At 46.7% G+C, this 20,626-nt stretch overlaps 1 protein-coding gene across 2 annotated transcripts in view; it reads left to right on the forward strand.

Moving 5' to 3' along the window:
* SEMA4F (ssemaphorin 4F) overlaps positions 1–20,626 on the forward strand; it is a 143,275-nt gene that overhangs the window by 118,599 nt on the left and 4,050 nt on the right. For both annotated transcript variants that reach the window (XM_073343166.1, XM_073343167.1), the window contains exons 9-13: positions 4,598–4,745; positions 10,258–10,480; positions 11,676–11,785; positions 12,382–12,539; positions 20,131–20,189. In XM_073343166.1, coding sequence (XP_073199267.1) covers positions 4,598–4,745; positions 10,258–10,480; positions 11,676–11,785; positions 12,382–12,539; positions 20,131–20,189 — 698 coding nt within the window. The remainder of the gene's footprint in view (positions 1–4,597; positions 4,746–10,257; positions 10,481–11,675; positions 11,786–12,381; positions 12,540–20,130; positions 20,190–20,626) is intronic.

Consider the following 20,626-nt stretch of genomic DNA (forward strand, 5'->3'; position numbering starts at 1 on the left):
GGACCTTAACTCCTTTACCTTTGAGGCCGGGTACTGACAGGCAATGCCGCTATCTAAAAATCAGGGAGCGTCACACTCTCCATCTCTGTGCTCATAGGCCTTAAAGTTCTGGCTGTGGTGCCTCGTACTTCATTCAACAACTCTGCATCTGGCTGTGGAAAAGAATGTACAGAGGGCCTCTCTCAGTAGGAAGATGTGGGACCAATATGAGAGGTCACTGAAGACTACAGTGGTGATACATTCATAGATCCCAAGGCCAGAAGGAGCTACTGAAATCCATCTAGTTGGATCTGCTGTATAACCCAGGCTATAGCATTTCCCAACAATAATTGCTAGAGCATATTTTTTTAGAAAATCATCCAATCTTGATTTTTAAATACTCTGTGATGGAGAACCCAGCCTGACCCATGGTACATTGTTGCAATGGTTGGTTAGTCTCACTGTTAATTAGCTCCTCATTCCCAGTCCTGAATTTGTCCAGCTTCAGTTTCCAGCCATTGGATTGTCTTAAACCTTTCTCTGCTAGATTGAAGTCCACATTATCAAATATTTATTTCCCATGTAGATACTTACAGACTGTAATCAAGTCACCCCTTAAATTTCTCTTTTTAAGATAAATAGATTGAGCTCTTTGAGCCTCTTACTATAGGCATAAAGAAAAGGAGTACTTGTGGCACCTTAGAGACTAACCAATTTATTTGAGCATGAGCTTTCGTGAGCTACAGCTCACTTCATCATTACTCCTTTTCTTTTTGCGAATACAGACTAACACGGCTGTTACTCTGAAACCTGTTACTATAGGCATGTTTTCTAATCCTTCTCATGGCTCTTCTCTGAATCCTCTCCAATTTGTCAACATCCTTCTTGAATTGTGGACACCAGAACAGGACACAGTATTGCAGCAGCAGTTGCACCAGTGGAAATACAGAGGTAAAATAACCTCTTTGTTCCTACTTGAGATTCCCCTGTTTGGATATTCCAGGATCACATTAGTTGTTTTGGCCACAGTGTTGCACTGGGAGCTCATGTTCACCTGATTATCCACCACGACCCCAAATCTTTTTCAGAGTCACTGCTTCCCAGGATACAGTTCCCCAACCTGTAAGTAAGGCCGATGTTCTTTGTTCCTAGATGGATCCATTTACATTTCACTGTGTTAAAATGTATATTGTTTGCTTGTGCCCAGCTTACCGATCACTCTGCATCTGTGACTGTCCTTGGAATAGCAGACCGTGTCAGCCAGATGTTTTGGGAAGACCACGAGTGGTTTTTGAAAGCGAGTATAGTCAGATTAATCTTCGTCACTTGGACGTATTCCCCATATGGACGTATTTGCTACAAGAGCCAACAGAATGCCATCAGTTCTCTTTCAGAGCAGGTCACAGCCCCAGATCCCTTGCAGATGCATTCCTCCTTCTTTGTGAGTTGAGTCTGACATACGCTTTTCCCCAGTACCACTCGTTCCCAAGGTCATCCCATGTGATTCTGATTGCCCCAGCTTGACTAAGGCAACACTGGTTCTCTAACCTACAGATTCTCTTTTCAACGATCACTACCGCTTCTCCCAGACAAAGACACAGTATGCCTGGATGACTGTCAAATCCTTCACCCAAATCCCAAGAGTGTCCACCTGATGGCTTGGCTGTTGGATGGCTGTGCAAAGTATTCTATAGAACAGTGGAAAAACATCTACTTAGAGTACTTATCTCTATAAGGGGAAACATTTTTCTAGTTGGTCTGAGAGTCATAACTTCCCTCAGGAACAAGAATCTAAGATATCTTGGAATATCTCCTATATCTTAAAGAATTGTGACCATCTACTAGCTCACTAAAAGTACACTTAGCTGCAGTCTTGGCTATCTACCCTCCTAACCAGGTGAAGTCAGTTTTCTCTAACTCTATGGAGGCTGGATTTTTTAAAAAGAGATAAATAGAACTCATCCTCTTATCGGGGCTCTGGTTCCTCCTTGAAACTTGACTCTTGTATTATCTGCTCTGATAGGGCCTCCATTTGAGCCAATGGCAACCTGCTCTTTAACCCTCCGATTAGCAAATGTGTCCTTCCTGGTGGCTATCACATGGGCAAGAGAAGTGGACAGAGCTGCAAGTCCTGATGGCAGGTCCCCCATACCACATTCGATAAATACAAAGTCTCAATGAAACCACATCTGGAATTTCTAATGAAGGTGGTGTCCAGCTCCCACCATAATCAGGCACGCCGTCTGCCTACCTTTTCCCCTGAGATGTGTATGCATAAGGATGAGGAGAGACTCCCTACACTAGATGTTTGTTGTGTCCTCTCTTTTTATATAGATCACATCTATTTATATCCCATCCAGGAAGGATAAAGCATCAGGCAGTTCCAGCTCAGGGAATTTCTCACTGGATAATCTCATGTTATGAGTAGGGTTCCAATTTTGATTGGGCATATTCCTGAAGGCTTCATCACATTACATAATCTTTAATTGCAGATTAATCTTTAATTCATGGAGACTCCAGGACAATTCTGAAGGGCTGGCAACCCTAGTTCATGAGCTAGCTAACACTTTATGCTCTCCAAGAGTGGCAGCGCATTCTACAACAGCCCAAGCAACTTGCCTGACTTTGTTCAGAGATGTACCTATAGAGGACAAATATAAAGCAGAGACATGGTCCTCGAGGCATATCTTTGCCAAGCATTATGTGATTATTACAGCCTCCAGAGCTGACTTGACTTTGGGAGAGCAATGGTGCAATCCCTTTTCAAATTGACTCTAGGCCCCACCATCATGATGCACTGCTTGGGTGTCATCTAAGTGGAATGGATATGTGCAATCACATAAAGAAGAAAAATCTGTTACTTAACTGCACTTTAACTGTGTGAGAGCCCACAGCTCACCCTCCTTCCCCTCTTCTTTGGAGTCTATCCCATCATGATTCTGGTGTGAAGGAACTGAAAGGGGATCGGGGACTCCACCATTTATGCCCTTGGTGTGGCGTACGGTTGCAAACTTTCTAATTTTTGAAAACCAGACAACTCCCCCATCCCCCATGTGATGCAGGTAGGAGGCAGCCCTGGCTCAGCAGGGGCTGGTGCAGGTTGATGACCCAGTACCTCCCCTCCCCTTCTTCCCCCAGCCACAGTAATCATACTTTTGGTGTCTGGTCCCCTTTTTGACTGGACACCTGGCAACCCTAGTGGGGAGGTGCAGGGCACATGCTGTATCATGAACTCTTTGGCTTGAGCACACTGGGTGTGCCCACACCGAAGGAAAAGACACACACAACACATCGTGAAGTACAACAGCTACAATATAGGAAAATAACCATTTTATCAAACAAGAACAGGCCAGAGTTCTGCTGACACTGTGATACGTAGGTCTGATACTTGGGAACCCCTGGATTTGACATGGGAAGCTGCTTTTGCCTGTGCCAGGTCTTCTGCGTCTACTGTTACAATGCTTTATGGTGACACACATGCCGGGAGAATTAGAGGGTCCCATCCTTTACCGCTGAGCCCTACTTACACAGCCTTCCCTGAAGACAAATGGGTAATGGGCCCACACCCCAATTTCTTCCCTAATGTGGTTACTGATTTTCACTTGTCTTTCCCAAATCTTTCCCCTTCAATGGAGGTTAGCATACACCCTGACACACACACATGCATGATATTAAAAGTGCTCCTAACTGCTACCTAATGGAACAAAATATTTTTATAATCCCCCAAGTAGAGTTATGGGACAGGCTATTTCCTCCTGAAAGATAGATCCCAATGGGTCAAATCCTCTATAGGAACATGCTGTGGATTAGCAGATATCCCATCCCATTGCAACAGAGGTGTCTTATCAGGCTTGCTTTCTGTAATGTCCTCAGTGTAGAAATATGCAGAGCTCAATTCTTACCTTCATAGCATCACTTTTGCCCTAGCTTTGAGATCTGGTGCCTAGTTCAGGAGAGCAATTTTTCTGTCGCTTATCTAAATATCTTCCTCATTCCCTGCTCTTTAGGGGTTTCTTACTGCTCATGAGTGAATTTCCCCAAAGTGCATATCTCTACTGATAATGCTTATAACTAGATTCATAGAGTTTAAGCCAGAAGGGGCCATTAGGTCACCTAGTGTGACCTCCTGTTTTATCACAGGCCATTACATTCACTCAGTTACCCCTGTATTGTGTTTGACTAAGACACGCCTTCCAGAAAGGCATCCGGTACTGATCTAAAAACATCAAGAGCTGGAGAATTCACCACTTCCCATGATACTTTGGTCCAGTGGTTAATCTCTTTGTTTTTTTTATTTATCCCTAACGTCTAATTTGAATTATCTGCCTCCAGCATCTAGCCATTGAGTCTTGTAATGCTTTTCTCTGCTAGATTGAAGAGCCCTTTAGTACCTGGCATTTTTCCTCCATGACAGTATTTATAAGCTGTAATCAAGTCACCTCTAAATCTTCTTTTTGATGAGATAAATAGAAACTTGTGAGGTTGTATGGGCCTCGCTCCTTATTTAACTTCACATGAGTCATTCCATGGTGCCACTCAGAGTCTGAGGATTCTCCCCTGACAATCTGCTCAAAGCTTCTCTTATAGCTAATTAACCTCCCTTTCTGTTTCCCCTCAGGGATGGCGGGCAGGTCTCAGCTGTCTGTGCCTACAGCATTCAGGACATCCAGAAAGCCATGAACGGCCGTTTCAAGGAATTTAAACATGACTGTGACAAGTGGACAAGTGTCATGGGTGGGGATGTCCCTGAGCCACGGCCAGGTGCAGTAAGTGATGAGAACCATGCTGGCTACTGGACAGATACAGATCTCTTCTTTTTTTCTTTTTCATGAAAAGGGCTGTGGACCTTCAGGCTTTGGCCTAGAACACTGGTTGGGGAGGTGAGGGAGGTGTTGACTAACATATGCTGCCTTGTGTATATATACGTATCATATTAATAATATGTACCATATCATTCATACACATATCTACCTAGCTATCTCAGTATGCAGTAAGCACAAATATTATAGCAGTTATATAGCCTAAATTGACCTATAATTTTTATATAACCCTGATAACTTATGCTAAGTGTCCCATAACCCTTTGCATTCACTAAAATAAGTTTTGGCTTAAGCAAATAAAAAAGCTGTCAAAATTGATACAGATGAGTGCTTTACCATAGGAGCAAAAAGAAAGTTACTCTCACAAGCCTGCACTGGAATGCCCCAAAGGAAGAGGACATAACAAATAATTGTTCTACCCTAGTACAAAACTAGAAGGTGGCATCATACCCTTTGGTACCTAAAATGCATGTGTATAGAATAAAGCGATAAGGGTTACATCATAGCATTAAAAAAAAAAAGGTAAAAACTTAATTGGTTAAATTTAGTTTCAAATGATGTACACCCTACCTGTTTACAAGTAAAGGGTACTGTATAAAAATGGCTTTAGGGGAGTCCATCTTCTACATAAAGTAAATGTACCAACACTGCATGAGAGAGCTTCCTGGAGACAGGTATTGTATAAAACTATGGCCCGCGGGCCACATCCTGCCCATCAGACCATTTAATCCGGCCTTCAGCTCCCACTGGGGAGCGGGGTCAGAGATTTGCCCTGCTCCGGCGCTCCAGACAGGGAGCAGTTTCGGGGGCTTGCTCCACTCCGCGTGGCTCATAGGAAGCAGCCAGCATGACCCCATTCCAGCTCCTACGTAGTAAACGGAGACGTGGCCAGGTGGCTCTGCACACTGCGCCGTCTGCAGGCGCCAACCCCGCAGCTCCCATTGGCCACGGTTTCCAGCCAATGGCAGCTGCATGGGTGGCATCTGTGGAGGGGGAAGCGTGCAGAGCCATCTGGCCACGCCTCGGAGCTGGAGTGGGACATACTTCCAGTAAGCGCTGTCCAGAGGGCCCCCCCCGTGCCCCAATCCCCTGCCACAGCCCTGATCCCCCTCCCGCCCTTGATCCCAGCCCAGAGCGTCCTCTTGTACCCGAGAGCCCACACCCCCAACCAGAGCCCTCACCCGTCCTGTGCCCCAACAGCCTGTCCCAGCCCCGATCCCCCTCTCACCCTCCAAACCCCTTGGTCCCAGCCTGGAGCCCCCTCCTGCACCCCAAACCCCTCATCCCCAGCCCCACCCAGAGCATAACCCCCCCCCCCCCCGCACTCCGGCCCGGAGCCTCCTCCTGCACCCTGAACTCCTCGTTTCTGGCCCCAGCTGGAGCCCTCACCACCTCCTTCACCCCATCCCCAATTTTATGAGCATTCATGGCTCACCATACAATTTCCATACCCCGATGTGGCCCTCAGGCCAAAAAGTTTGCCCACCCCTGGTATAAAACCTTTTTTCCTGTACTACATTATAATGGCTTATAGCAATAAACCTAACTAACGTTGGTTATTTGGTCTCTTAAGTATATTTCATAACAAACCAAAGAGTGATCAAGCAATTAACTGTACCCAATTTATCAACAAATTGGCGCGCCGAGACAGGAGCCATCCAGCCAAAACATCAGTCAAACCAAGGAGTGTTGGGTCGCCACCTAACTGCTTGGAAGGGGTAACACTGAGTGAGAGGAAAAAAGAAAAGGAGTACTTGTGGCACCTGAGAGACTAACCAATTTATTTGAGCATAAGCTTTCGTGAGCCACAGCTCACTTCATCGGATGCATACTGTGGAAAGTGTAGAAGATCTTTTTATATACACACAAAGTATGAAAAAATACCTCCTCCCACCCCACTCTCCTGCTGGTAATAGCTTATCTAAAGTGATCACTCTCCTTACAATGTGTATGATAATCAAGTTGGGCCATTTCCAGCACAAATCCAGGGTTTAACAAGAATGTCTGGGGGAGGGGGGGGAGGAAAAAACAAGGGGAAATAGGTTACCTTGCATAATGACTTAGCCACTCCCAGTCTCTATTCAAGCCTAAGTTAATTGTATCAAATTTGCAAATGAATTCTAATTCAGCAGTTTCTCGCTGGAGTCTGGATTTGAAGTTTTTTTGTTGTAATACAGCAACTTTCATGTCTGTAATCGCGTGACCAGAGAGATTGAAGTGTTCTCTGACCTGGTTTATGAATGTTATAATTCTTGACATCTGATTTGTGTCCATTTATTCTTTTACGTAGAGACTGTCCAGTTTGACCAATGTACATGGCAGAGGGGCATTGCTGGCACATGATGGCATAGATCACATTGGTGGATGTGCAGGTGAACGAGCCTCTGATCGTGTGGCTGATGTTATTAGGCCCTGTGATGGTGTCCCCTGAATAGATATATGGGCACAGTTGGCAACGGGCTTTGTTGCAAGGATAGGTTCCTGGGTTAGTGGTTCTGTTGTGTGGTATGTAGTTGCTGGTGAGTATTTGCTTCAGGTTGGGGGGATGTCTGTTCCATCCATGGTGGGATGGAAATTGTTGAAATCATGGTGGAATTCCTCAAGGGCTTCTTTTCCATGGGTCCAGATGATGAAGATGTCATCAACATAGCGCAAGTAGAGTAGGGGTGTTAGGGGACGAGAGCTGAGGAAGCGTTGTTCTAAGTCAGCCATAAAAATGTTGGCATACTGTGGGGCCATGCGGGTACCCATAGCAGTGCCGCTGATCTGAAGGTATACATTGTCCCCAAATGTAAAATAGTTATGGGTAAGGACAAAGTCACAAAGTTCAGCCACCAGGTTAGCCGTGACATTATCGGGGATAGTGTTCTTGACGGCTTGTAGTCCATCTTTGTGTGGAATGTTGGTGTAGAGGGCTTCTACATCCATAGTGGCCAGGATGGTGTTATCAGGAAGATCACCGATGGATTGTAGTTTCTTCAGGAAGTCAGTGGTGTCTCGAAGGTAGCTGGGAGTGCTGGTAGCGTAGGGCCTGAGGAGGGAGTCTACATAGCCAGACAATCCTGCTGTCAGGGTGCCAATGCCTGAGATGACGGGGTGCCCAGGATTTCCAGGTTTATGGATCTTGGGTAGTAGATAGAATATCCCAGGTCGGGGTTCCAGGGGTGTGTCTGTACGGATTTGATCTTGCGCTTTTTCAGGGAGTTCCTTGAGCAAATGCTGTAGTTTCTTTTGGTAACTCTCAGTGGGATCAGAGGGTAATGGCTTGTAGAAAGTGGTGTTGGAGAGCTGCCGAGCAGCCTCTTGTTCATATTCCGACCTATTCATGATGACAACAGCACCTCCTTTGTCAGCCTTTTTGATTATGATGTCAGAGTTGTTTCTGAGGCTATGGATGGCATTGTGTTCCGCACAGCTGAGGTTATGGGGCAAGTGATGCTGCTTTTCCACTATTTCAGCCCGTGCACGTCGGCGGAAGCACTCTATGTAGAAGTCCAGTCTGCTGTTTCGACCTTCAGGAGGAGTCCACCTAGAATCCTTCTTTTTGTAGTGTTGGTAGGGAGGTCTCTGTGGATTAGTATGTTGTTCAGAGGTATGTTGGAAATATTCTTTGAGTCGGAGATGTCGAAAATAGGATTCTAGGTCACCACAGAACTGTATCATGTTCGTGGGGGTGGAGGGGCAGAAGGTGAGGCCCCGAGATAGGACAGCTGCTTTTGCTGGGCTGAGAGTATAGTTGGATAGGTTAACAATATTGCTGGGTGGGTTGAGGGAACCATTGCTGTGGCCCCTTGTGGCATGTAGTAGTTTAGAAAGTTTAGTGTCCTTTTTTCTTTTGTAGAGAAGCAAAGTGTGTGTTGTAAATGGCTTGTCTAGTTTTAGTAAATTCCAGCCATGAGGAAGTTAGTGTGGAAGGTTGGTTTTTTATTAGAGTATCCATTTTGTGCTGGAAATGGCCCAACTTGATTATCATACACATTGTAAGGAGAGTGATAGCTTTAGATAAGCTATTACCAGCAGGAGAGTGGGGTGGGAGGAGGTATTTTTTCATGCTTTGTGTGTATATAAAAAGATCTTCTACACTTTCCACAGTATGCATCTGATGAAGTGAGCTGTGGCTCACGAAAGCTTATGCTCAAATAAATTGGTTAGTCTCTAGGGTGCCACAAGTACTCCTTTTCTTTTTACGAATACAGACTAACATGGCTGTTACTCTGAAACCTGTCATTGAGTGAGAGATGGGACGCTAGTGTTTGTTAATCTCATGTACATTTGTGCAGGCCAGCAAGCGCTGTGCTCAATCCTGCAATTCCAGGACGCACAAAAGTTGCTACTGTAATTTATTATAAAAAAAAGTGCTACTATGGCAGAATGCCTCTTTAAAAAATTAACTGATTTCATCAGAAGTGCCTAATAAAGCACTCAAGGCAAAACACCAATACTTCAAAAATTCCTGGGCAAAAAACTATACTTTAAAAACATATAAAAAACAGGTTTCAGAGTAACAGCCGTGTTAGTCTGTATTCGCAAAAAGAAAAGGAGTACTTGTGGCACCTTAGAGACTAACCAATGGTTAGTCTCTAAGATGCCACAAGTACTCCTTTTCTTTTTATGTAAAAAACAATTACAAGTAAAACTTTCTAGGCAAAATGCACAAATACAGCAAATACATTTACAGCTAAAATGGCAAAATGCTGAAGCCCCAAAATTAGCAATTATAATGGCCAAAAATAACTGATTGTGAGAGGGCAGATTTAATCTGGGGAGGATTTGTTGTAGGCAGAGATGGGAGTGGTGTCTAATGCTTCTCATTATATCCCCCTTTCTCAGGTGCTTAGTTAACCTATTAACCATCTCCCTAGTCAGCCATTAGCCTGTAAATACCTTTGTGACCTGTTTGTAAGGGCAGCTAAGTAGTCCCTCTATTGCTCTGAGACGTGCCTTAAAAGCCTGAGCCTTGGTCTACAGTGGGGGGGGGGATCGAGCTAAGATTCACAACTTCAGCTACATGAATAACATAGATCGACTTACCGTGGTGTCTCCACAGCGATGAGTCGGCTGCCGCTCCCCCGTCGACTCTGCCTGCGCCTCTCGGGGCGCTGGAATACAGGAGTCCATGGGAAAGCGCTCAGGGATCGATTTATCACGTCTAGACCAGACGCAATAAATCGATCCCCGCTGGATCAATTGCTGCCTGCCGATCCGGAGGGTAGTGAAGACATACCCCAAATGGGCCATTGTGGGGCTAGCCCCAGTCAAATTTGCTGAAACACAGTGATTTGCTACTGTGTGTGTATGAAACCCCATATGCAGGTTGTATGCACCATACTTTGTATTCAGAAGGTCCCAAGGCTGCTGAAGGAGTGGAATTAACAGTTTCTGACTAGGAAACAACATCCAGTCCAGCTGTTCTGCTGCCCAGGTCATTTGAACATGTCTTCCTGTTTTTTACCCACAGTGCATTACCAAGAGCATGAAGTTGGCTGGCTTTGGCTCCTCCCTGGCACTGCCTGACCGTGTTCTGACATTTGTCAGAGATCATCCTCTCATGGACCAGGTTGTTCACCCGCTGGAAATGAGGCCCGTGTTGGTCAAGCTGGACACACAGTACCTCAGAATTGCAGTACATCGTGTCAGAAGCATCTCTGGGCAGGAATATGATATGCTGTACCTGGGGACCGGTGAGGGAGATGGCAGCACTGGGTGCGGACAGGAATGGACAGGCACAGGGAAAGAATGGGCACAGGTTGGGAGGGTATGGCTGTAAATCAGGTGCAGTCACCTGGGAGCAGCCACATGGAGTGGAGAGATGATTTATTATTTGTATTGTAGCTCCTAGGAGCCCAGTCATGGACTTGGACCCCATGGTGCTAGGCACTGTACAAATGCAGAACAAACAAAAGTCCCTGTCCCAAGGAGCTTAGTCTAAGAATAACACAAGAGATGGACACAGACAGACTGAGGGGCGAGTACCAAGAAACAGAGACAATATTGGTCAGCATGGTAGGAAGTGGGCTTAGCACATTAGCACCATTGTCAATTTTTTTCTAGACTTCACAGCAAAGGAGGGTTTTGAAGGAGGATAATGAGTTAGTTTGGGGGCTGTTTACTGGGAGCATCTCCCACGTGTGGGAGGCAGCAGGGGAGAAAGCACAAAATGTTTGTTTCATAATGTAACAAGTGGGCAATGGAAGCTGGCATGATGGGCTGACTCGGGACGGGAGTCAGCAGGTCAGTAGTTAAGGAGAGATGATAGGTAGGGTGGGAATAGGTTGCAAAGGGGCTTGAAAGCAAAGACAAGAGCATATGTCTGAAGTGACAAAAAAGGGGAAACCAGTGGAGGTATGTGGGGAGGGGCTGGCATGGTCAAAACAATGGGATAGGAAAACAATCTCTGCAGCAGCATTCTGAATGGTGTGCGTTGGGCAAGACTGCATTTGTCGAGGCCAGGGAGAAGGATGTTCAGTAATGGAGACGTGCAAGAACCAGAGCCCAGATGAGAATTTTAGCTGTGTGGGTGGTAGGAGAGACCGTATCTGAGAGACATTATGTAGAAAGAATCTGCAAGACCTAGACATGGTATGACTTCTCTCTAGGTCGTCACATCCAGAGTCAAAGGTGACCTCTGCGTTATGGGACTGAGTGACAGGCAGATGCTGATGTTGTCCACAGTGATGGAGAGAGGAGGTGTCAGGGAGAGCTTGAGATGCAGGCTGGGGGGCAGCTGTCTGAAGTGAGAGCAAGAATGGCCACCCCCTGGCATGGGAGCTGTGAGGCCCTTTTGGGAAGAGATGGTTGTGGAGCTTGTCTGCTGCTGTGGCACCAGATGGGGGTGCTGATCTAATCTCTCCCTCTACTCTGACCTTCCCTTTACAGAGGATGGACATTTGCACAAAGCAGTGAAGATTGCCCAAAAAGCTGTCATCATTGAGGATCTGACACTGTTCCCAGAGCCCCAGCCAATTCAGAACCTGCAGCTCCACCAGGTGAGGGAACAAGCCTCTGGGTGCCTGGAGCTAGCACTGGCTAGGCTGGCATGTTCCAAGCACTGATGGACACGGGGTATTTGAAAAGGAAACTGACACCTTCAGGGTGGGAAAATATGGGTCTGCTGGATCAAATCCAGAAAGCGGCTGCCTGCCCCCAGCCTTGCTTATCCCTGATTCACTGGTAAATGGGGTTTACTGGGTCCCATTGCTCCCTCTTGGTAAGGGTAATAGATTCCTCCCTTACCCAGATGCCTCTGGTTATCTGTCTGAGTGATTATACTGTGCTCAGCACCATGGCAACTGTACATCTAACAGGTTATATATTAAAAATTCCATGGAATCTTGTTTCTCTTCTCCTTGCCCCTGTTGGCTGGTTGCTGAAGGAACGGTGGTCATGTGAGTTTAATATGTGGTCCTGGCAGCACTGAGATTTGTGCTGGGAGTGACTCCCACAGCTGTGAGCGGCTAGCCACAAAAGTGCTATTCTTATGCTCATGAGCCTTTCCTTTGTGACTGGCGGCTCCAGCCCTATATAGGTGTCATGGTGTCGTCCAGAGTAGGGGAAGAGTTGCTATCTTTTGCTATCTTTGTAGAGCTGGTTGTATGTAGGGTCCCCTACTGAAGTGACTCAGGTCAACACAACAGACTGTGAGAGATACAAGAGCTGCATCGAGTGTGTCCTGGGCAGAGACCCATCCTGTGCCTGGAGCAGAGAGCTGGGTGCTTGTATACACCACCAGGGACAAAGCGGGTAAGTGACTTGCCTCCATTTCCTATTGTCCCCAAAGGACCCATGAAAAATAAAACCTGTGAAAGAGATCATCTTCGACCTTGAGGGATTGCCACCGCTGCCAGTTGCCTATAGCCTGGATGGTGACATCTTTTCCCTGAAATCTGACATCTTCAAATAGCCTGTCACCAGCTCTGCAACCTTGCTATTTGCAACACCTGCGACCTTAAGATCCCCATCCTGGGTCCCATCTCCTCTGGCCAGGGCCATTTCAGCTTCCTTCCCTCTGGCCTCCCTGAGCCCCAGCCCTTCTAATGCCAACTTGTCCAGAATGCTGCTTCCCACCCGCCCCCTGCACTCTGCTAGTAATACCAGCCTAGATACCCCATTTTTCTGCTTCTCTCCATTCTTTAATCATAGAATATCAGGGTTGGAGGGGACCTCAGGAGGTCATCTAGTCCAACCCCCTGCTCAAAGCAGGACCAATCCCCAACTAAATCACCCCAGCCAAGGTTTTGTCAAGCCTGACCTTAAAAATTCCTAAGGAAGGAGATTCCACCACCTCCCTAGGTAATGCATTCCAGTGTTTCACCACCCTCCTAGTGAAAGTTTTCCTAATATCCAACCTAAACCTCCCCCACTGCAACTTGAGACCATTACTCCTTGTTCTGTCATCAGCTACCACTGAGAACAGTCTTGCTCCATCCTCTTTGGAACCCCCTTTCAGGGAGTTGAAAGCAGCTATCAAATCCCCCCTCATTCTTCTCTTCCGCAGACTAAACAATCCCAGTTCCCTCAGCCTCTCCTCATAAGTCATGTGTTCCAATCCCATAATCATTTTTGTTGCCCTCCGCTGGACGTTTTCCAATTTTTCCACATCCTTCTTGTAGTGTGGGGCCCAAAACTGGACACCGTACTCCAAAAGCAGTGCATGTGTTATTCCTTGACTTTAGCAAAGCTTTTGATATGGTCCCCCACAGTATTCTTGCCAACAAGTTAGAGAGGTATGGGCTGGATGAATGGACTATAAGGTGGATAGAAAGCTGGCTAGATCGTCGGGCTCAACAGGTAGTGATCAATGGCTCCATGTCTAGTTGGCAGCTGGTATCAAGCGGAGTGCCCCAAGGGTTGGTCCTGGGGCCGGTTTTGTTCAATATCTTCATTAAAGATCTGGAGGATGGCGTGGACTGCACCCTCAGCAAGTTTGCAGATGACACTAAAGTAGGAGGAGTGGTAGATATGCTGGAGGGTAGGGATAGGATACAGAGGGCCCTAGACAAATTAGAGGATTGGGCCAAAAAAATCTGATGAGGTTCAAGTGCAGAGTTCTGCACTTAGGATGGAAGAATCCCATGCACTGCTTCAGACTAGGGACCGAATGGCTAGGCAGCAGTTCTGCAGAAAAGGACCTAGGGGTTACAGTGAATGAGAAGCTGGATATGAGGCAACAGTGTGCCCTTGTTGCCAAGAAGGCTAACGGCATTTTGGGATGTATAAGTAGGGGCACTGCTAGCAAATCGAGGGACGTGATCATTCCTCTCTATTCGACATTGGTAAGGCCTCATCTGGAGTACTGTGTCCAGTTTTGGGCCCCACACTACAAGAAGGATGTGGAAAAATTGGAAAGAGTCCAGCGGAGGGCAACAAAAATGATTAGGAGGCTGGAGCACTTTACTTGTGAGTAGAGGCTGAAGGAACTAGGATTGTTTAGTCTGCAGAAGAGAAGAATGAGGGGGAATTTGATAGCTGCTTTCAACTACCTGAAAGGGGGTCCCAAGGAGGATGGATCTAGACTGTTCTCAATGGTAGCAGATGACAGAATGAGGAGTAATGGTCTCAAGTTGCAGTGGGGGAGGTTAGGTTGGATATTAGGAAAAACTTTTTCCCTAGGAGGGTGGTGAAACACTGGAATGTGTTACCTGGGGAGGTGGTGGAATCTCCTTCCTTAGAGGTTTTTAAGGTCAAGTTTGACAAAGTCCTGGCTGGGATGCTTTAGTTGGGGATTGGTCCTGCTTTGAGCAGGAGTTTGGACTAGATCACCTCCTGAGCTTCCTTCCAACCTTGATATTCTATGACCTGACATGACCAAACTAGTCTGCAAATACCAGACCATCCCTGTAATCCTTATGCCCCCAGTTGTGCCCTCTGCCTGTTGACACCAAGCAGTCCCTAGGTCAGAGCCACCACTGCTCCAGACTTCTTCAGCCTCGCTCCCAGAGCCCTTTAGTCACTACTGATCTGTTCAGGTTCAGTCCTGGCAGCAGCATCAGTTCCCATGAGGATGAGCAGCATGGGATAGTGATCAGAGTCATGGATGAGCCTCAGCAGCCTTTCTGTGACGTCTCAGAAACAGGCTCAAGGCAGCCTGTGCACCTCCCAGGACATCAGGTCAGCTCAGGAGATGGATGTCTCCATTGGCCTCAGAACCCTTTTAGGTTGCTAGAAATCCTGCAGGTGGCTGTAGCAGTGCCTAGAGACAATGCATTGTAGGACCTGGCCAAACTCCTTTGGCAGACACCTGCCTCCCTGACACCTACTTTGCAGAGGATGGATCACAAACACCATATGCTCTCACAGGGATTCCAACAGAATTTTTGCTCACCCTGTGCTGTGTTCCCTGGTTCTGGCTTGGCAAGGACAAATCAGGTTGGGAGCAGTTCAAAGCCACACCAAAATATAAGGAGCTAGAAAGACTAGGCTTGTTGGGTAGGGTGGCATACTTAGCAAATAGCCTATAAATGCAAATAGCAAGCTACTAAGCATTTTTATCTAAGCACAACTGTATTAACTGTCACTCCTCAAAGAAACATCACCAATTTCTGAGGTGAATCCCTGCAGCATCTGTCTTCATGGCCTTTCAAAGCAGCTGACTTGACTGCTTTGAGAGCTGAGTATCCATCAACCAGGATCTTCCCAACCCATCCCTTTCTTTGGGCACCCCCTCTCCAGTTCCTATGTGTCTGCAGCTCCACAACTAGTGATCAAGGGGTTTTAGACACTCAGAATGGGGATGCAGCATCCAGTTTCAGTCCTTGTCCTACCCCATCCCTGTTCGGGTACCCCTCTCATGAGACCATACTGCTGCAGGAGGTGCAGTCTCTTTTAGCTCTTGGAGCTATAGAGGAGGCCCCTTTACAGCACAGGAGAAAGGGAGGGATTCTACTTTCAATATTTCCTCATACCCCCAAAAAAGAGGGGGACTGAGGCCTATCCTGGACTTAAGGAAGTTAAACACCTTTATCAGAAAGATAACGTTCAGTATGATATTCCTTCTCTATTAACCTATTCCCAGATCTCAACAACTGGTAAGCTGACATGGAGGATGCCTATTTCCATGTTTCAATTCACCTGGGCCACAGGAAAGGTAGTAGGAGACCACAACTCCATTTTGGCCTTTCATCAGACCCAGGGACATTTATAGAATGTATGGCAGTGGTCATAGCTCACCTCAGCAACTCAGCCTTCAGCTGTTTCTGTATCTGTATGATTGATTCATAGATTCCATGGCGAGAAGGTTTAGTTGGCCAGCTCTCAGCCGGGACTCAGCTATCACCTCTTGCCCCTGGGTCCCCGCAGAACCCCCGCTCCTGGACATGCTCACTGTTCCCTGCAGGACTTGCCCTCACTCCCATGGTGCTTTCAGAGTATAATTACCTCCAATCCCTGGTGCAGGTCCTCAGGTCCAGCTACAGGGCACTGTTGGAGAGCAGACATCCAGAGTCCTTCCTAGGGCTGCAGTGTCTAACTGCCCTAAACTGGGGGAAAAGGAAGTCTGGTCACTGCCTCGGGCTGGGCTCCCCTGGCTACTGGGCTCCCTAGAAGCCTCTAGCAGCCTTGACTCTCAGGCAAACTTCCCCCCTGCTCTGTGGCAAGCTTCACCTTCTCCAGGTAGAGCATGCTCTGCAAGGGCACCTAATTGGCTTTGCCTAAGTGCAGTGATACTCATTAGGCTTGCTGTCACTGGAATGGGGCATGTACCATCATAGAAGGTACCGTAGGGATCATCTAGTCTGACTTCCTGTATAACACAGGCCAGAGACCTACCCCAAAATAATTCCTAGATTTGGCTGGTTTCAGGCTGATCTAGCCAGCAGGTAGCAGACAAGGGAATGAACAGAACAAGTAATCATCAAGTGATCCATCCCGTCACTCATTCCCAGCTTCTGGCAAACAGGCTAATAGCCATTGATGGACCTATCCTCCATGAATTTATCTAGGGTTCTTTTTTGAACCCTATTATGATCTTGGCCTTCACAACATCCTCTGGCAAGGAGTTCCACAGGTTGACACTGCATTGTGTGAAGAAATAAGTCCTTTTGTTTGTTTTAAACCTGCTGCCTATTAATTTAATTTGGTGACCCCTAGTTCTTGTGTTATGAGAAGTAGTAAACAACACTTCCTTATCTACTTTCTCTACACCAGTCATGATTTTATAGACCTCAATCATATCTCCCCTTAGCCATCTCTTTTCCAAGCTGAAAAGTCCCAGTCTTATTAATCTCTCCTGTCATAAATATAAAGGGAAGGGTAAACCCCTTTAAAATCCCTCCTGGCCAGAGGAAAACTCCTCTCACCTGTAAAGGGTTAAGAAGCTAAAGGTAACCTCACTGGCACCTGACCAAAATGACCAATGAGGAGACAAGATACTTTCAAAAGCTGGGAGGAGGGAGAGAAACAAAGGGTCTGTGGGACTGTCTATATGCTGTTTTGCCGGGGATAGACCAGGAATGGAGTCTTAGAACTTTTAGTAAGTAATCTAGCTAGGTATGTGTTAGATTATGATGTCTTCAAATGGCTGAGAAAATAATTGTGCTGAATAGAATAACTATTGCTGTCTGTGTATCTTTTTTGTAACTTAAGGTTTTGCCTAGAGGGATTCTCTATGTTTTGAATCTAATTACCCTGTAAGGTATCTACCATCCTGATTTTACAGAGGGGATTTCTTTACTTCTATTTACTTCTATCTCTATTAAAAGTCGTCTTGTAAGAAAACTAAATGCTTTTTCATTGTTCTCAGATCCAAGGGTCTGGGTCTGTAGTCACCTAGGCAAATTGGTGAGGCTTTTTACCAAACCTTGTCCAGGAAGTGGGGTGCAAGGCTTTGGGAAGTATTTGGGGGGAAAGACGTTTCCAAACAGCTCTTCCCCAGTAACCAGTATTTGTTTGGTGGTGGTAGCGGCCAATCCAAGGACAAAGGGTGGAATATTTTGTACCTTGGGGAAGTTTTGACCTAAGCTGGTAAAGATAAGCTTAGGAGGTTTTTATGCAGGTCCCCACATCTGTACCCTAGCGTTCAGAGTGGGGGAGGAACCTTGACATCTCCTCATACAGAAGCTGTTCCATACCCCTAATCATTTTTGTTGCCCTTTTCTGAACCTTTTCCAGTTCCAATATATCTTTTTTGAGATGGGGCGACCACATCTGCACACGGTATTCAAGATGTGGGCGTACCATGGATTTATATAGAGGCAACATATTTTCTGTCCTATTATCTATCCCTTTCGCAATTATTCCCAGCATTCTGTTCACTTTTTTGACTGCCGCTGCACATTGAGTGGATGTTTTCAGAGAACTATCCATAATGACTCAAAGATCTTTCTTGACTGGTAACAGCTAATTTAGACCCCATCATTTTGTATGTCTGTTTGGGATTATGCTTTCCAATGAGCATTACTTTGCATTTATCAACATTAAATTTCATCTGCCATTTTGTTGCCCAGCCACGCAGTTTTGAGAGATCCTTTTGTAGCTCTTCGCAGTCTGCCTGGGTCTTAACTATTGTGGCAGAGCTCCAACCTTGTCCCCGTGGGTCCCACGCTTCCAGGAGGTTTATGTTAGCCTAAGAGGTTCACTTCAACCCTCCACGTAGCCCATCTCTCTCTGGGGCCAGGTCTCAGTCAGCAGCAGGAGTTTCTGCTGTCCCCTGAGCCATACAAAGGGTACGAGGAGATATCCCAACATTTATAGACTGAGACAAACAACTGGGGTAAACAACTTGCATTACCACCTTACATGTTTCTTGTCATCTGTTTGTTACCTCCCCTTGTACCTTGCTTCTGATGTTTCAGACAAAACATCCCTATTCATCACTTCTGTCAAACCATATTGTGGTAGGTTGGCATGTAATTGTGCTAGCCTTTTGGAATGTGTTTACATAAATATTAAGTTTCAGAGTAACAGCCGTGTTAGTCTGTATTCGCAAAAAGAAAAGGAGTACTTGTGGCACCTTAGAGACTAACCAATTTATTTGAGCATAAGCTTTCGTGAGCTACAGCTCACTTCATCGGATGCATACTGTGGAAAATACAGAAGATGTTTTTATACACACAAACCATGAAAAAATGGGTGTTTGTCACTACAAAGGGTTTTCTCTCCCCCCACTCCACTCTCCTCAAATAAATTGGTTAGTCTCTAAGGTGCCACAAGTACTCCTTTTCTTTTTTCATAAATATTAGGTGTGTTTTAGCGATTCTAGCAGCACCGTCGCCAAGTTCATCTACTGGACAGTGAACTTATAGGCATGTGCTATAATATGTGGCCTGACTTTAGTTCACAGCTGGTTCAGGCTTCATGTCTTGCACCAGGCCCAATGCTGTAGGCTCTCTGTATTACAGGACAGTCAGTCTGCAAAATGTTTTGAGATCCTTAGACCCTGCACAAAGTCCTGCAAGCCTCTGCTGGGAATTAATTCCTTCCTGAGCCTGATCCCACTCCTTTGCCACCAACCAACATTCCCATTCCTGACATCCTCAATTACTTTCCTCTCACTCCCCCTTTCCCAGTAGACACACACTCCTGGCCAGCTTGCCTCCTTTTCAACCTGGTGTTAGTACCGTTGTGTGTGCCTGAACACAAACCAGAGTGCAGGGCAGTTTTCTGATAGTAGTGAGGTAGATAGGGCAGGTAAATCCCTAGAAAACAGCACTTCTCAGTCCTCCTAGAAACTGACCTCAGCCCAGGGAGGGGCAGTCCCCAGGCAGAGGTTAAGCTCTGATCCTGTGGTAGCCGGGTAACCTCTGTCCGTTGCAGATACTGGAAGTTTTAATTTCTGTCCCTGGATTTCCTGCCTTTAGGCCCCTCTCTAAGACGCCCTGTGTAACTGAGTGCTGCTCAGAAATGGAGGCTTATCCCCTAGTCTAGGATCCCCCCTCCTAATGTGCTTCCCCCTTCCTCACCTGCTGCAGAGCCAGACTCACCTCCCCTACACACAGGAATCATAGAATATCAGGGTTGGAAGGGACCCCTGAAGGTCATCTAGTCCAACCCCCTGCTCGAAGCAGGACCAATTCCTAGTTAAATCATCCCAGCCAGGGCTTTGTCAAGCCTGACCTTAAAAACCTCTAAGGAAGGAGATTCTACCACCTCCCTAGGTAACGCATTCCAGTGTTTCACCACCCTCTTAGTGAAAAAGTTTTTCCTAATATCCAATCTAAACCTCTCCCACTGCAACTTGAGACCATTACTCCTCGTTCTGTCATCTGCTACCATTGAGAACAGTCTAGAGCCATCCTCTAGCCATCCCCAGGAACCTGGGCTGGGTGGGTCATTTCCTGATGAGGCTGCAGCAGCCACTGGAATTCATCATGATCTCTGCTTTTCTGCCTCATCTCAGGTTACTGCAGGACCTCACATCTCTAAGCATCTTGACAGTGTGTCCACAGGGATCAGCAGGTATGTGGCCTGAGGGCAGCTCAATGCTGGAAGCGCATCCAGCACTGAGAAGTTTGTAAGTTAGGGCCTAGGTGGGTATGGCTCTGAGGGGTTCCTGAGCAGCGTGGCGCTGGCTCAGAGATCAGTGTTCCCATATCTGAAGGGGGAAGCACATCTCTTTGGCACGCCTGGCTTTGTGCAGACTAACTGCGGGGAGGGGTTGTGCACGGGGGTCTCTGCTGTGAAAAGGGCAGGACCAGTGGCATCTGGGAAGAAGGGCCATGTCACGACGCGAGCCTGTACTGAGCCCTGATTGACCACCTCTCCACTGGTTTGGGGTCATGCACCTTCCCCCAGCCTGGGCCAGCAGATGCAGGTTGTGTGGCTGTGCAGCAGATGCTGGCGGTAGGGAGAAAGGGGCATGGAGACCAGAGTGGCTCTGGACTGAGGTGGGGGCA

The sequence above is a fragment of the Lepidochelys kempii genome, chromosome 4, assembly GCF_965140265.1.
Source record: "Lepidochelys kempii isolate rLepKem1 chromosome 4, rLepKem1.hap2, whole genome shotgun sequence".
Classification (NCBI taxonomy): Eukaryota; Metazoa; Chordata; order Testudines; family Cheloniidae; genus Lepidochelys; species Lepidochelys kempii.